This window comes from Carassius gibelio, chromosome B3 (genome assembly GCF_023724105.1).
Source record: "Carassius gibelio isolate Cgi1373 ecotype wild population from Czech Republic chromosome B3, carGib1.2-hapl.c, whole genome shotgun sequence".
NCBI lineage: Eukaryota > Metazoa > Chordata > Actinopteri > Cypriniformes > Cyprinidae > Carassius > Carassius gibelio.
This window is the reverse complement of record NC_068398.1, coordinates 26,382,974-26,400,004: the sequence shown is the minus strand read 5'-3', so window position 1 is coordinate 26,400,004 and position 17,031 is coordinate 26,382,974. Positions and strand designations below refer to the sequence as shown.

Sequence of the window (17,031 nt, the reverse complement as noted above, 5' to 3'; positions counted from 1 at the left end):
ACAATAATCCACAAGTAAGCCACATGACTGAAAAGCTCATCAAGACGCTTGTAACTTTAAAACATTACTTCCAGGTTGAAATACAAGTCATCTATCCATAATACTGCTTACTCCAGATATTTTCACTTCTAAAGGCGTTAACTGATGGACTGGAATCATGTGGATTACTTGTGAATTATTCTGATGTTTTTATCAGCTGTTTGGACTCTAATTTCGACGGCACCCATTCACTGCAGAGGATCGATTGGTGAGCAAGTGATGAAATGGTAAATTTCAACAAATCTGTTCCAATGAAAAAAACTTATCTACAGCTTGGATAGCCTATGGATCAGTAAATTTTCAGCAATTTGTAATTTTTGGGTGAACAATTCCTTTAAGGCCAATTTCTGCAGGTGTGTATGTGTACGTACTAGGCGGCGGTGCCTGATTCATGCCAGCTGGTGCTTGAGGTAGAGCACTGTTGGACATGCCAGGCTGAGCTGGCACCATACCCTGCTTCTGCAGTCTGGTTCTCCTCTTCTCCTCCAGCTCTTTCTGAATCTTATAAATCTTCTCCGCCAACAAGTGGTAATACTCCGCCTGGAAAAGTTAAACATTCACAACGACTATCATTCTTACAATTCATTTTAAACACGTTTCGGTTCAAAGTGTTTTTCATGCAGCCTTTAGGTGGAGACAAAAAAATTAATGGACGGATCACGCCTGGTTAATACTAAGTTTTCCAGCGCTCTGTCCAACATTAGATTGGGACAACTGCGTCATGGGTAAAACGTGAGGAGTCAGGTGATTCTGTGGATTGACTTCGATATTTACTAAATATAATCCACAGACATGATACCGTACAAGTCTTTTCTTACCCTGCTGTTGGCAGATTCGTACATGTCACCCTCCACTTTGCGAGCATAAGCTACCAGGTTTTCCATCCGCCGATCCTTCAGTGCTGCAGGGTCTGGAGTGGGGAAGATGGCTTGCACACTACTCTCACACACACACACACACACACACACACACACAGAAAAAGACCCAAGTAACAGAGTGAATTCATGAATTTGGACAGTGAAATGATTCAGTTTAGTTTTGTGTGATTTCTAGATAAGAATTTTAAATAATTTCACAAAGGGCAATTTCAAATAAATCAGTGGATTATTTGACACGACAAACCCAGATATTAAACTGACGCCTTGTTCAATTTATGACGTCCTTACACAAAGTTCAAATTATTTGCAACGGTCACTTTGTCGTGTCCAGTGTAGACCGCTTTTGCAGTGCGACTCGACAACTGTTGAGTCCGGTGTGGACACCGTGTGCAACTCTATTATAGATTTTATTAACATTTTAAATAACTTTTATTTCTGTATTTTCCACTTTCATTTTTGTTAAAGTTTCATTAATTTTGTAGTGTTTTTAGTTTTTGATGTCTATACAGTTTTTTGAATTTTTTATTTCAGTTTGGTTATTTTAGTACATCAACAACTCAGAAATTGAGAAATGTGGCCTTGATAGCTAGATGAAATAAAAGGTTTAATTTTGTATACTTTATTTCAGTTAGCGTTTCTTTTATTTCATGTATAAATCATGACAACAATTTAACTGACATGTTCAAGGCACATAAACATAGTGAGGACATCATTAAAATTGTCCATGTGACATCAGCGGCTCAACAGTAATTTTATGAAAGTTTCGAGAATACTTTTTGGGCAAAAACAAAACTAAAAACAAACAAACAAAAATTACAGTTGAACCACAATGTCTTTACTAACTTTCTGGGTCTTGAACGTGTCAGTTGCCTTGCTGTCTATGGGGGGGTCAGAGAGCTCCAGATTTCATCAGAAATATCTTAATTTGTGTTCCAAAGATAAATAAAGGTCTTACAGGTTTGGAAAGACATGAAGGTAAATAAATAACGACAGAATTTTCACTTTTGGGTGAACTAACCCTTAAATAGATGCATTTGTAAAAATGTACACTTTCATTCAAAAATGTAGTTTAAGAAATTACTATTGTTATTCAGCATAGATGCATTAAACTGATCAAATATAACAGTAAAGACATTTATCATGTTACGGAAGATATCGATTACAATTGTTTTGGGCTTTCTATTCACTGAATAGTAATGTGTATAAGTGATGTGTCAATATCGCCAGTGATTTGTAGCAGAGACGCGACCTAAAGTTATTAATTTAACAATGAGAGTTGGTGCTTTCTGATGACATGAGAAACAGTGACAGTTTTATCAGTCTTTTTGGGAATGAGCAGTGATGGGATTCGCTCGACGGCCAATGAGAGTGCATACTGTAATCCACCACCTATTTCAGCTGAATACAGTGATCAGGCAGGAACGTCTGTTACTAACTAGTAATTATTTAGTGTTGAAGCCACCTCCATTTTCATTAATTTACCACAAATATAAAATTCGCCAACATATTTTTTTTATTTCTTACAATAGAGGTATAAAATGACAGGCTGGGTGTTAGCATAACACTCACAGTTTGTGTACGAGGTGATTGCGGAGGTCCTGTGTGATGTCTTCATGCCAGTTCTTCCTCATTCCTGCAGAGGAAGGTGTTGCTGTTGCTCCAGAACCCATGTTACCAACACCAGAGCCGTCATTCATCAGACTGCAAGAGAGAGAGAGACAAACCATCAAGCATCAACATACAGCTTTCACCGACCAAACCATTTAAACCAGGTCTGGTGCAGTGGGCCGCAGGGATGTTTGGTACCTCTGAGGCGTCATGTTCCTGTGCAGCATGCCGTCAGGCAGCATTCCTGGGTGCTGGTTGGCCATCGGAGCGCCGACTCCACCGTTCACTCCCATTGAGTTCCCACCTGCTGGTGCACACAGTTTAAGATATTATAGGCAAGACATGATAAAGATGTGCACTAGCGGACTAGTTTTTCCACTAACTGAAAAAACACATGCATGCATTATTAATTACAACAACAAAACAAATCATAAAATTACGGCTGAACCACTGATGTCACATGGACTATTTTAATGATGTTCTTACTACCTTTCTGGGTCTTGAACATGGTAGTCCCATTGCTGTCTATGGAAGGGTCAGAGAGCTCTCAGATTTAATCAAAAAATATCTCAATTTGTTTTCTGAAGCTGAATGAAGGTCTTATGGGTTTGGAACGACATGAGGGTGAGTAATTAAATGGCAAAACTTTCATTTTTATGTGAACAAACCCTTTAAAGGGTTAGTTCGCCCAAAAATTAAAATTATGTCATTAATAACTCACTCTTATGCTGTTCCAAACATGTAAGGCCTCCTTTTATACTGTTCAGAACACAGTTTAAGATATTTTAGATTTAGTCCGAGAGCTCTCAGTCCCTCCATTGAAGCTGTGTGTACGGTATACTGTCCATGTCCAGAAAGGTACGAAAAACATCATCAAAGTAGTCCATGTGACATCAGAGGGTCAGTTAGAATTTTTTGAAGCATCGAAAATACATTTTGGTCCAAAAATAGCTAAAACGACGACTTTATTCAGCATTGTCTTCTCTTCCGTGTCTGTGTGAGAGAGAGTTCAAATCAAAGCAGTCTGGATTTCCGGTTCATGAACGAATCATTCAGTTCACCAAATCGAACTGAATCGTTTTAAACGGTTCGCATCTCTAATACGCATTAATCCTCAAATTACTTAAGTTGTTAACTTTTTTAATGTGGCTGACACTTCCTCTGAGTTCAAACAAACCAATATCCCGGAGTAATTCATGCACTCCAACAGTACACTGACTGAACTGCTGTGAAGAGAGAACTGAAGATGAACACCGAGCCGAGCCAGATAACGAACAATAGACTGACTCGTTCACGAGTGAAGAACCGTTTCTGTCAGACGTGTCCGATTCGTGAACCGAGGATACTGTGCATGTGTGATTCAGCGTGAAGCAGACCGACACACAGAGCGTCTGAACTGAACTGATTCTTTTGGTGATTGATTCTGAACTGATTCTGTGCTAGTGTTATGGGTGCGGGTAAACCGAAGGCTTGAATCAAGGGAAATCATCGCAAATGACGTCATTACGTCGAGCGCAAAAGAACCGGTGAACCATTTTCTTCAACCGGTTTATTGAATCGAACTGTCCGAAAGAAATACTGGTGATCCGAACACCGATGCAACCGGTTCTTCACTCGTGAACGAGTCAGTCTATTGTCCGTTATCTGGTTCGGCTCGGTGTTCATCACAGCAGTTCAGTCAGTGTACTGTTTGAGTGCATGCATTACTCCAGGATATTGGTTTGTTTGAACTCAGAGGGAGTGTCAGCCACATTTAAAAAAAAAAGTTAACAAGTAATTTGAGGATTAATGCGTATTATAGATGCGAACAGTTTAAAACGATTCAGTTCGATTTGGTGAACTGAATGATTCGTTCATGAACCGGATATCCAGACTGCTTTGATTTGAACTCTCTCTCACACAGACACTGAAGAGAAGACAATGCTGAATAAAGTCGTCGGTTTTGCTATTTTTGGACCAAAATGTATTTTCGATGCTTCAAAAAATTCTAACTGACCCTCTGATGTCACATGGACTACTTTGATGATGTTTTTCTTACCTTTCTGGACATGGACAGTATACCGTACACACAGCTTCAATGGAGGGACTGAGAGCTCTCGGACTAAATCTAAAATATCTTAAACTGTGTTCCGAAGATAAAAGGAGGTCTTACATGTTTGGAACAGCATAAGGGTGAGTTATTCATGACATAATTTTCATTTTTGGGCGAACTAACCCTTTAAATAACATTAGCGGACATACATGTAATTAGAGGCTACAACTTATGGAAACGCTCACCTATATTGTTAAGCGTCCTCATGCCGGGTTGAGTGGGAACAGAGGTCTGCTGATTCTGACTGGATGCCTGGGTGCCCTGGTAGGTGAGTCCAAGGGCGGCGTATGCCCTTTCAATGGAGCTTGGGTCAATCTGACTGGGTGGGTTTAAGTTTGGGGCTGAAGGTTGACCACCGGGTAATGACCCACCTAACGGACCACCCATGCCCATCCCAGCACCTCCCAGCAGAGCTAGAGAGAAGAACAGAGATCGAACAACACTTTAAATACTAGAATATGCTGATATAGTAGTATTTTAGTTTTAAGGATGGTAATGTCTTAAAGGGATAGTTCACCCCAAAATAAAAATTCTGTCATTAATTACTAGTCGTTCCAAACCCGTAATACTCTTGTACTAACACAAACTGAGATATTCTTGATGAATCCCGAGACCTCTCTGAGCCTCCCATAGACAGCAAGGATCCAAACACGACATTGCAAGGACATGGTTAAAATAATCCATGTGACATCAGTAGTTCAACCGTAAACAAGACATGTTGTTGTTTTTTTAGATCAAAGTGTAAACAACGTGAACGGTGTATCCACGTTCGGTGCTGCTGACACAAAGAATACTTTATGTATGTGATTCTCTCCAAAATGCCACGAAAGGGTGACGAGGAGATGAATTGTTGAATAAAGTTGATATTTTTGTTTTCTTTGCACACAAAAAGTATTCTTGTAGCTTACGGTTGAACCACTGATGTCACATGGATTCTTTTTTTAACCATGTCCTTGCTACTTTTCGACCTTAACCGTGGTAGGACCCTTGGCTGTCTACGTGAGGGTCAGAAAGCTCTCGGATTTCATCAAAAATATCTTCATTTATGTTCCAAAGATGAACAAAGGTCTTGCATGTTTGGAACGACATGAGGGAGAGGAATTAATAACAGAATTTTCATTTTGGGGTGAACTATCCCTTTAAGGAAAGTCAGAGGAATCCAATTTTATTTTATGGGCAAAAACAGCTGAAACATTTTTCTAAGAATCTTCTTTTTTGTTGGACAGAAGACAGGAAGTGACACAGATTTTGAACGACATCAGGATGAGTAGCAGTAGCATTTGTGCATAGTAAAACTCACACTGCTGGTTTCTTTTGTCTCCTGCGCTTTTAAGCGGCAGACAGACGGGACAGTCATGCCGCGTGCAGTTCTTCCAGTGAGAGATGATCTGCCTGGAGGACGCACAGTGAGCCACTGCAGAGGAAAACACGCATTGTTTATGGGTAGGAAAATATAATTGAATTGAAAGAATATAAGCTGGTGGCAACGCTCACCCTGGCAGGATTTTCCGGCTTGACAGTGCGTCATGTGATTAAGGACGTTCTTCATGGTTCTGCAGTGGGGCAGGCTGCACTGGCGGACCTCTCCGTTGGCTTGCTCTTTGCGATGGCACTTGTGAGCGTGCAGTAACAGCACCAGCTGCTGCTGAATGAGTTTACGCTTCTCTGGGTCCGCTGCAGGGGGCGCTGCCACCCCACCTGGGCCCGATACACCACCCACCACACCTGAGCTCTGCTAGACACAGACAGAAACAGGATTTTCAAGGCACAGGATTTCATCTTCCTGCTGCTGCAGAGTGTTAAGAAACAGAGAATTAGCTTTAAAAAAAAATGGGATCTGAATATTTTTTCAAATATTTTAATTTGCATTTACATATTAAGCAGATCCTTTTATCCAAAGCGACTTCATGCATTCATGCAAGCATTCATGTTATATATATATATATATATATATATATATATATATATATATATATATATATATATATATATATATATATATATATATATATATATATATATATATATATATATATTAGTGCTGTCAATCGATTAAAAAAAATTAACTAATTAATCGCACAATTTTTTTAAAATTAATCGCGATTAATCGCGATTAATCGCAATTAAAAGACTGAAACTTTTTGGATATGTAAATGTAAAATGTAAATAATTAATGTAAACTCAAGACAAAAAAGAAACTATTTAAATTCAAAATATGATTGTTTATTGGAATTTTTGTTTAACTTGTAACACAGATTTTCTCATGTACCTACAACATACCTGCAATAAACCATCAATATCCTCCAAATTAACTGTTGGCTTGAAAGCCATATTTATTACAGAAATAAAAACACAGGCATGTAAGTATCATTTGAAATTCAAAACAATCAATGCCAATAAAAAACAAAAATGATTTCCATTTTGAATTCTAAGTGGACTGCAAAAAAAATTCCAAAGTATAGTCATTGCCAGTGCTTTAAGTGGGCCTGTACGCACCAGTACTCAGTACCGCCACTTCCAAATATAGCTCTTGAGCGTATCGCCACCTCTCCGTGCGCCCAGAACGTGCTTGTAGCGTACCGGTACGCTCATTTGGACATCTGTTTTAATAGAGGTTTTAATCTTTTACCTGCACTGCCGATTTTCAGAGCGCCCTTCACAATGCAAGCTTCCTAATTCATCCGACCCAGAGCAGAAACTACATTACCCATTCACCCTTAAATTATACAAGTGAATAGCGCATGTGTCGCTTTTCCCACTGTTAAGTGTCAACAACTCAACGTGGCCGGAGAAGGTGTGTGAAACTCGTTGTGAGTTATACTAAAGCAAAATCTTGAGTATTTATTGTCTGATAAACATTACAAACTGTCTGCGGAGGTTGAGTCGTCCTGCAGCCCCCGCTGGCTGTTCATTGGCTGCAGCATCTTTTTTCTAAGTTCTAAAAAAATACCGTAGACGGCAAGGCACAAATTTAGATATTCATTTATCTAATTAATCTATAGCCTATGCACAAAGACAATATGATCTTTTTGTCCCCTTTTTGTTTTAAAGCTTGATGAAGAGAGAGAGCGCAAGTTGCTGCAGCTGCGAGGAGGACAGTGATGCACGCGCACAGGAGTGATTGACAGTACGCGGCACTGTGTACAAAAAATACTCCGCTACACAATTATTTCGTTATTTTCGCTTAAGCTTATTAACGTTAGCGTTACAGAAAGGTCTGATTCACGCACTGTTACAGTCATTGTTTTTTTTTTTTTTTTTTTTTTTTAAACAATGACATTTGAGTTCATGATTTTAATGTTGCTGTTTCTTGTGGCAGACTGAATGAAGAGTAATGTTTCTTGTGGCAGACTGAAGAGTAATCCGGCAGAGTTTTATACTGAAACCTTCCGTCTAAAAGTCCTTCCTTGGTCTTATCCATATTTCTTTGCACGTTGAACACACATAGGCCACAACTGGAAATTGCAACCGCGTTAATTGCGTTATTTTTTTTTAACGCGTTAAATATTTCAAATTAATCGAATGCGTTAACGCGCTAATTTTGACAGCACTAATATATATGTATTTTTTTTTTACCAGTAGTACCAGAAGTCTCTTATGTTGACTAAAAATGCATTTGTTTGATCAAAAATAAAGTAGGAACAATAATATTTTGAAATTGTATTACAATTTAAAATGACCGTTTTCTATTTTAAAGTGTAATTTATTCCTGTGATATTAAAGCTGAATTTTCATCATCATTACTCCAGTGATCAGTGTCACGTGATATTTCAGAAATCATTCTGATATCATGATTTGATGTTCACGAAACATTATCAATGTTGAAAACGATTGTGTTGAATCATATTTTCGCGAAAACTATGATCTACATGCAAAACCTGCACACAGTTTTCCATATTTTAATATTCTGAATGTTTAGATTCCGCAGAATATTTTTAAATTGGTAAAATGTGTTCGTGAGAATACTGCAATTGTACTTGTTACAAGAAAAACAAATCAAACAAATTTGCCAGAAAAAATTATATACATTTTATTTTTTTTAAAAATCTAAACTAGGGACGTACCAAAATTGTGGCGGTCAAAAATTTTCATAAGTAACTGCAACTTTGATGTGGATTAATTTAAGCATAAAATTATGAATTATTATTTTACTAAGAAGACCTTGTCCATGCAAATACAACTTTTATTGCATAAAAATCACCTCAAGAGTGTTTTTGTGCTCTGCACACAAGTATATAGTTAATCAAGTGCTTTTTTGTTTCAATGAAATGTTGGACTATTTTAGATAAAAGGTCACATTAACCTATGTAAGCTGGCGCAATTGCTTATGTACTGTGAACCACTTCGATTTTGTTGTTTAGTCTAGTGAGTCCAGCATTTTTAGAGGTGGTCTAAGCGACAAATTTTCGTTGCAGTGCATCACTGTTCAAAGTATTTTCCAGATTAAAACAAACTGAAACTGGAGGTAGTGATGTGTGGAATTTCATTTCTCAAATTGTGCACAGATCTGGAGAAACACATTTTGTGACTACCTAGAAATGATCGATCGACAAGTCCAGTGTCTGTGGGATGAACCACTGGCTGAGGGCTGAGGGGAAATGCTAGCTGAAGGCTCTCGGTGGCCAGTAAGAGACAGAATTAAATCTCCTCAGTCAGAAAGGCTCTGGGAATGTGTGTGGATGTGGTTTGCTGTCACAAGTTCTGTACTGTTCTCTCACCATGCCAGCCATGTTCTGCCCATGCTGAGGTTTCTTGTCCATGGTGAACTGGTTAATGCTGTTGGGTTGTCCCGCTTTGTTTTGGGGTGGGAGCCCAAGGGACTGTCCTCCGCACTGACCATATGAACTACCGTAGGGGCCTGGAGCACCCATCATTCCCATCTGAGGAAAGGAAATCAAATAAAAACTCTATCAAGAATGAATATGAGCTAGTATATCAGTCTCAAAGGTTTCAGTTATGACAGAATCGGATCCATCATCCCGGACAGAATCATAAACTATCAAAGATGAGCTGACAAAACAAGAGCATGAAACATCAATAGATGAGAAACAGTCACTCAGCCTGTCTGACACTCACGTTCTCATAGTTTACTCATCGCATACACATAATGTTAATGACAATGCAGGAATCAATTCTGCAAAATAAACCTCAAAACAACAGCTTGAAATCTAGGAGAACCCAGCAAAAAAAAGAAAAGAAAAAATGTCATTCCCTCTTTTTTTCTGCCCATTTCCTGCAGTCCAGGTTGTGCAATCGCCTGTGAATCAACAAAATGGTGCGCACAGTTCCTCGTACGAGGGGGTACAGAAGGTTGTTCAAACTGAGCTCTGTTTCAAAGTGTGAAGGATCACATCACATCACATTCAAACCAAAGAGAGAGATTTCTTTCACTTGAACAGTCTATTTCACTACCTGATTTCTAACAACAGTCTTACAAGACAAAAAAAAATTAACAAAGGGTTGTGTTTTTAAAAAGAGGGGAATACAGTGATGTCACAAGAACATAAGTAATCAGATTGGTCTATCTGGATGAAGAAAACCAGAAAAGTCATTTGTTAAATCTTTAAAATTTAGGTTCTCTCTAAAGCAACTTAGCCGTAAAGTCTGGTGTCTAGTTATGTGTGAGACCGCAACAGATCACGACACTTTTTGTTGTTATTGTACTTTTTGCTCCGTAAAATTGTTGGACAACTGTTGAAACAGGAAGTTGGGACAGAATGGCCTAAAAGGGCTTGCATTTTTTGTATTAAAAATAATAAAATTATGAATAATTAATGAATTAATTAAAGCCAATAGTCTGTTTATTGATTACATTAGGTCTGTCATTTTTTCAGTTTGACTAATGAATAGCAACACTTGTTTGTTTAAAATAATATTAAATTGTAGAAATATATAAAAATTATATAAAAAATTAAAAATATATATTTATTGTAATTAATAATTAGATATAAACAAAATGTCATATCTGTAACAAAAACTATCTATAATAAATAAACATACAGCACCTAAAATAAATAAAATATATATAAATTACATACAATTTTATAAGTTTGAGTCTCTTATGCTCACCAAGGCTGCATTTATTTGAACATATATAAAGTGCAGTGCAACAGTAATATGGTTACATATTACAATTTTAAATGCAATTTCAATATTTTTAAAATGTAAAATCTTCCTGTAATGGCAAAGCTGAATTTTCAGCATCATTACTTTAGTCTTCATTGTCACATGATCCTTCAGAAATCTTGTACAGAAATTCCAAAAGATCAGCATTTATTTTGAATATAATTTTATATCATACTGTAACACACACAAATATATATATATTTCTGACCCCAAATTAAATAGCTCTTTCACTCAAAGACACATCAGTCCATATATGTATAATGAGACATAAAACACAGACTGAAGTTAACCTTAAAGCTTGAACCAAACCCATTTTGCATGCAGTTTATTTGTTACCCACAGAATTCTTCTATTGACCCTCTGATCTGTTCACGTTACCTTGTTCACTGCTCCTGGCTGCTGCGGTCTCATTGCTGCCTGTGCCATCTGCTGCCCTGCGTTCTGCTGCTGCAGAGCATCGGGCAGCATGCTCCCGTTACCAACCATGCTCGCATTCATGTTCACGTTGGCGTAGCCCATTCTAGGCGCACCATTCATCATCTGCCCTCCCATCATGCTCTGTGGCTGTCCGTTCCCTTTCTGGACGCCCATCATGCCCCGGTTCAGTCCCGCCACCATGCCAGGCTGCTGCTGTTGAGGGCCACACAGTCCCTGAGTAACCGGGTTGCCACTCAGACCTCCCATCATGCCCAAGGAGGGCGTGTTACCAGGGTTGCCGGTGGCTGTGGAGGTGGATGGAGGGGCGCCAGGGCGGAGGAGCTCAGACAGGTGCTTGTGTTTGGCCGCTGTGTCCTGGCCCAAGCCACCCAGAGGGCCCAACATCCCTCCTCCACCCAGAGTGGTGTGCAACTGGCCGTGGTCCATCCCGTTAGGAAGGCCCAGGTCAGAGGAGTTAATGAGCTCATCCGGGAGGTCATGCTCCAGGTCAAACAGGGAGCCAAAATCTGGAAGAAAGGGGGAATAGAGACTTTAATAATGGTGTCGCTCACAGAAAAATCACTCATAATGAGATACATTAGAGAATAATTAGAGTATATGCCACAAAAATGAGACGTGTCCAGCAAAGCCACGGCAAAAGAAACCATTTTTGTTCTTAGACAGAATTTAAGCTGATGAGATAAAAGCAACACGACAACAACAAGTGCACAACACATCTGTAATTTCAATACAATGGGAGGTTAGTTGGCCCGGACAATACATGGTTGATCCGTCAATCTACAGCAAGAAATCTAGACAGATTGACCAATGCACGACTGAACGAATCTCGTGCAACAGTTTACTGCAGCTCCCGTGATGAGAGAACGACTGAGATTATCGGCTCACATGAGAACAGTATGCATGTCCTAATAGTTCATACTAATAAAAAACACATGGCATAAAAAGGACAAGTGGACAAAATGGGGGACCTTTTCCTACATAATGGCAGATCCTGATAGCAGCTCCACATCGATGACTGATAAATGCAACCTACTCTAAATACGAAGCAAGCTCATATTGAAATGCACTCTTCACTTTAGTGATTAGATTGATATATGAGCAAAGCAATTAATCAGACAATATTTGGATTGGAGTTTGAGATTATGGTTATAGACCAACAACCGAAACATGCTTAGCTGCTTTACAGAAGTGTTTTTCACACTTTTATGTGTTTTAAAGTCTACATACAACCTTTTTTGTGAATACCTGAGAGTTTTTATTTAATTTTATATATTTAAAGGAGATCTTTAAATGCATGTACATTTTCAATAGACGCAAATTAGAAAAGTGACAGCATTTCACCAATTTTTATGAAACATTTTTAGCATTTTTTTTTTCCATCTAGAGAATATTTCTAAATAATAATATTGACTTCAACATTATAAATATTAAAACAACCATTGTATGCCCAGTTTATGCGTTTAAGTAACTGCATATAGTGTGCAGAAAAAATAATAACGGGATTTAGTTTAAAGTAGTTGTACAAACATTAACTTCTCATTGCCTAGATCACAACAAAAAAGTGGCATAACTTACCCCAGTTTCCCCAAACTTGTTTTTAGTTACCAAAAATAAAAATAAAATAAAAATTGTATGAAATAAAATGCTGATTCAAATCCATCTTATTTGCTATCATGAAATGATACATACATATAAATAGATTCAACATTAGCATAACAGTCTGCTCTGTTGATATCAGCCATTGAAAAACCTGCACTGGTGAACCACTAGAGTTCAGGCAATATGATCCGACTTCCACTTCTATACATGCCGTGAAGAAACCTGTATAAACCAGCCTAGGATCGTTTGCTGGTCTGAACCAGTCAGGCCGGATTGAGAGGGGTTTTATCTGGTCTACCAGGAAGACGAGCAAACCACCTGAAGCTAGTTAAAATAACAGAGTAACCACACAGATGAAGTAGTGTTGATCAGAAACTCGCAGGCACTGGTTTGTCAACTATTTAGTACGCACTACCTGTAAACCAACTTGAAAGAAAGTCTCGAGGTGCTCTACACTTCACTCCCAACCGTGTGTCAGTTAAACGACGTGATTTACAACATGTTCCTGTCGAGTATTCCCTTTCCTGACAAGCTCAAAATGCTTCACCTCATAAACCTTTGACACTAAGCCCTGCTCTCGACATCTCACAACGACGAACAAAGCGAAAAAGTTTGTGTAACGCACACCCGGAAAAACACTGCATACTATTTTGCACACTCAGACGTCCAGTGTTGTAACACACCTCATCAACTTCAAATGAAAACACTGAGCAAATTAGCCTGCTAGCTATCCCTGCTAAGTTTTTAAATACAAGGGGACGATGCAAACAAACAAACAAACACAACAAAAGAAAGATCTTGGGAACACACGTCGAGCGTCTTTTTCATACATGCAGGCGAACAGCGACAGACTCGGCGCCGCGCACCGCCGCGCGTGAAACATTATTATTATTTACCGTTTCCATCGCTCGCGGACACCGACAGAGCCGGGGAAGACAATTTAGGCCTCTTAGCTGAAGGCGGGCCGGATTCCAGCACATTATCGGCCATAGTTTTCCTCCGGTTTAGTGTTAAAGCATATATCCCGCGTAGGATAGCCCTTCCTGTGCAGTCGCGAGCCGATGTGCAAATGAAATCTCTCCTCGTTCACGAGCACCGGACGGATTCCCGTTTCCCTTTCCTGGGACGATACATGCATGCAATGCAATGCAATGCAAAGCTTTAATGTTCAGTCCTCCTTTAAAGCTCCCTTTTAAGATTTTCTAATCTTTAGTTCCTCAAAGTATATTTCCGAATGGAGGAGGTGAAGGGAGGGACAGACGGTCATGCAAGCTCGCCGCAAACTCACGTAGCCTCCTCGGCGACTGAGCAATTTTCCCGAGATTGATCCTCGTTGCTTGCATCCGTCTTTTCCGCCATTGTCGGCGGCGAGCTGAAATGTTGTTGTTTTTAAGGCGTTGTGTACGAGAAACCGGACTCGCTGCTTCATGCAATGCTTATGAGCAAACGCTATGATTCAGAATCGTGTGTCTTTGCATTGTAGCATATGCAGTTCTCAGCCTGCATCACTTTATTTAGAAGACTGCAAGTCCATCGGGCTCCTTAAAACTGACATAGATGAGTTTGAATCCCCTTCATCGATGTCTTTATTTCCTCTCAAGTAATTAAGATGAATGGAGAGAACATATAAATACTGGAAATATCATTAAACAGTCATATGCATGTAAAAGTTTCCTTTTCTTTCTTAACAAGACAGTTCTCTTTGCAGAATAAATAACACGATGAATGTGCATTCAACTTCAGTTTGCATGCATGAGCTCCCACTTTAGATGATTCCAAACAACGTGCATGTTTCAGAGCCCGTGTCTTGCAACAACACTTCAAAGTGACAAGTCAGATGGTTTATTGTGCATTCGTATCTGAATATGGCTCGTGCGCCCTCTGTGTGAACGTGTCCACTGCACGAGTTAAAAGTGTTTGCAGAAAGCTTCACGAGACCACCCTGCACTGCGCACAGCTCGTGCATGCAAAGAAATGATTTCAGAAGTGTCCGTCTAATGGACAGAACATGCATGCGGTCGGTCTGAAGTGCAGGATGATGTTGTCTCGCAAGTCCGCTGTGCTCGAGCTAAAGAAAGGGAATCAAGTGAAGTTGGTCAATGTATATGCGTGTATTTCAATGCACTGACACATCGAGCAAATAAGAATAATTTGTCACTGCACGAAGAGCCCTGTGGAGCATTAAGAAAGAGCAAGAGGAACAGCCAGTAGTGGGTCGAAAACAGAACCAAACCGAGATGGGCTTCAATAATATTTCGGGTCTGAAGCATCTGCCGATCCGGGTGATATTGCCAGCTGCACCCCCCAAAATCTGGGGGTCCTCAAACCCCTTTCATAGGCTTTGTGATGATGTGAACCCCCCTGCGCGTTCATCCCTTTTAAATTTCTCCCTTCTCTTGCACAGTTCCTGCAATTTTCCCCACTTTCGCCGTCGTCCGCCAGCAACCGGCGATGTGATTTCTCAGATATTCCCACTTCGTGACGCTGTTATTTTCCTTTTCCCCTGACGAGCTTCCCTTCGTTTAAATGCATTGCCCTCTTCCGCCTCTCCGCTTCGTTTAAAAAAAAAGAACAGCAAAAGAAAGGAAAACCCAGTCTGCTCTCTGATTTGCACACGGGAGAATCTATAATCTCCCTCCGTCGCCTCCGCTAATCGCCGGGCTTGTGTTTTATCCGGTCTGGATGCGCGAACCGGAGCCGGCGGCGCTCAGAGTCGCATTGGTCGTTGCGCGAGTGGCTCTTTTTTTCGGTCGCTCCTGCCTCCTTCACTCTCTCCGCACAAACAAAATGGCGGCTTGTTGTTTCTACTCCTCTGACTGGGGGAGGGAAGGTTGGAGGTGCGGTAACATTAGTAAAGGGGGGTGGAGGGGGAGATGGCGATCGGGATTTCCCGGACAGAGCTGTTTCCGTACTGTTTCGGAGTTGCGACTGGGGTCCAGCATCATCATCAGATGATGGAGTCACTAGTTGTGAGATGAGGCCCACCTTGTGTTACTTATTATTTTGCAAAATATTGCCTCGCTTGGCTTCGCTGTAGTTGGAGGGACAGTCAACCTCCTCGGAGAAGCCCAGGGGGTCAAGTGTCCTGTTGAAGTGCAGTGGTGATAGAGGCCAGACCAAACACTGATGTTTTTCAGACCTCGTACTCGAGAGGGGTCTCAGTTCCTCAAAGCCTAGCGAGCTGCCAAACTACAGAGTATTTATGGACATCATAGGCAGGCAGTTCGTAGTCAGCTCAGCTTAAAAACGTTGCTTAACTAGGCTTTTTTTTTTTTTTTTTTTGGAATCAAAAAAGAGATTTTGGAGACAATTCGTGTGCTGGTTTTAGCTGGTCTTCCAGCCTGGTCATATCTAGTTTGAGGCTTTGACCGCTTCTTTTTTTTAGCTAGTCAGGCTGGAAGACCTTCTATGCGCAGCTAAGACCAGCTAACCAGCATAGGGTGGATTTAGCAGGTTTTTTTCTTACAGGCAACCAATAAAACTGACTATGTACCCAACATTTTTTGGCATTATTAATATTCAGAGAGAATTCGGCTAAATAAGTTCCAAAACCTTACTTTGCTGCCAATCTAGACACCATTTCTAGAAATTAACATTAAGAGTCTGCTCAGATTAAACATAAGGTAGACAGCAACTGGCAACAACGTAACTGAACATAACCATAGTGCAAGAAATAATTTTGGATATCATGGACACCTTCATAGTCGGTTAAGAAACTACACTTTTGCTCAAGAAATAGGGAGCTGAGCATGTAGCTACTAGCTAGCATCATTGGGAATCATAAGCACGTTCAGTGGCCTAGCTAGACAGCACTTCTGGGCCTCACTGGCATGTTCAAAGTCAGCGCACATGAACAAGGGCATAAATGCATTGCAAGTCATCTTTGCTAGAAATTCTAGCGAATTCTCGCAACATCAAGTGAGCTGCCAACATAGACCTATGTTTGGTAGTCATTTGCATTTTCTGAGTGAAAAAAATCTTAAACAAGCTCAGGTGACTCAGAACATGCTTAGACATCATTTCAAATATATTGTGTAGTTTTCTTTAGTTTTTGGAGATGTTAGTACCATCTCCAGTTTTGGACTCGCATCTGCTTGGGATTGAACTGCAATTTATGAGTTATCAGCTTCACAAAAATACAGCAGCCCAACACACTAAACAAATTCTGCTGTTCTTGTGCATTTCCATTTCTAACCATATACTGAGGTTAAGGGCACAATGTTTCTGTGTATTTCTGACTGAAATGTTTAT

General features: G+C 39.9%; 1 protein-coding gene across 21 annotated transcripts in view; it reads right to left on the bottom strand.

Annotated features, from left to right (window-relative positions):
• Positions 1 to 15,595, bottom strand: part of ep300b (E1A binding protein p300 b) — a 39,216-nt gene extending 23,621 nt beyond the window's left edge. For 6 of the 21 annotated variants that reach the window (XM_052549785.1, XM_052549792.1, XM_052549806.1 and 3 more), the window contains exons 1-10: positions 13,677 to 15,595; positions 11,122 to 11,687; positions 9,336 to 9,497; positions 6,112 to 6,352; positions 5,918 to 6,031; positions 4,803 to 5,030; positions 2,724 to 2,829; positions 2,487 to 2,618; positions 858 to 975; positions 411 to 579 (exon numbers count right to left, since the gene is read on the bottom strand). In XM_052549785.1, coding sequence (XP_052405745.1) covers positions 411 to 579; positions 858 to 975; positions 2,487 to 2,618; positions 2,724 to 2,829; positions 4,803 to 5,030; positions 5,918 to 6,031; positions 6,112 to 6,352; positions 9,336 to 9,497; positions 11,122 to 11,687; positions 13,677 to 13,770 — 1,930 coding nt within the window. In that variant the 5' untranslated portion in view covers positions 13,771 to 15,595. Of the gene's footprint in view, positions 1 to 410; positions 580 to 857; positions 976 to 2,486; positions 2,619 to 2,723; positions 2,833 to 4,802; positions 5,031 to 5,917; positions 6,032 to 6,111; positions 6,353 to 9,335; positions 9,498 to 11,121; positions 11,688 to 12,756; positions 12,775 to 13,676 lie in introns of those variants that run through there. The other 15 variants (XM_052549784.1, XM_052549789.1, XM_052549790.1 and 12 more) reach the window with 10 other exon arrangements.
• Between the last annotated feature and the right edge of the window lie 1,436 nt (positions 15,596 to 17,031).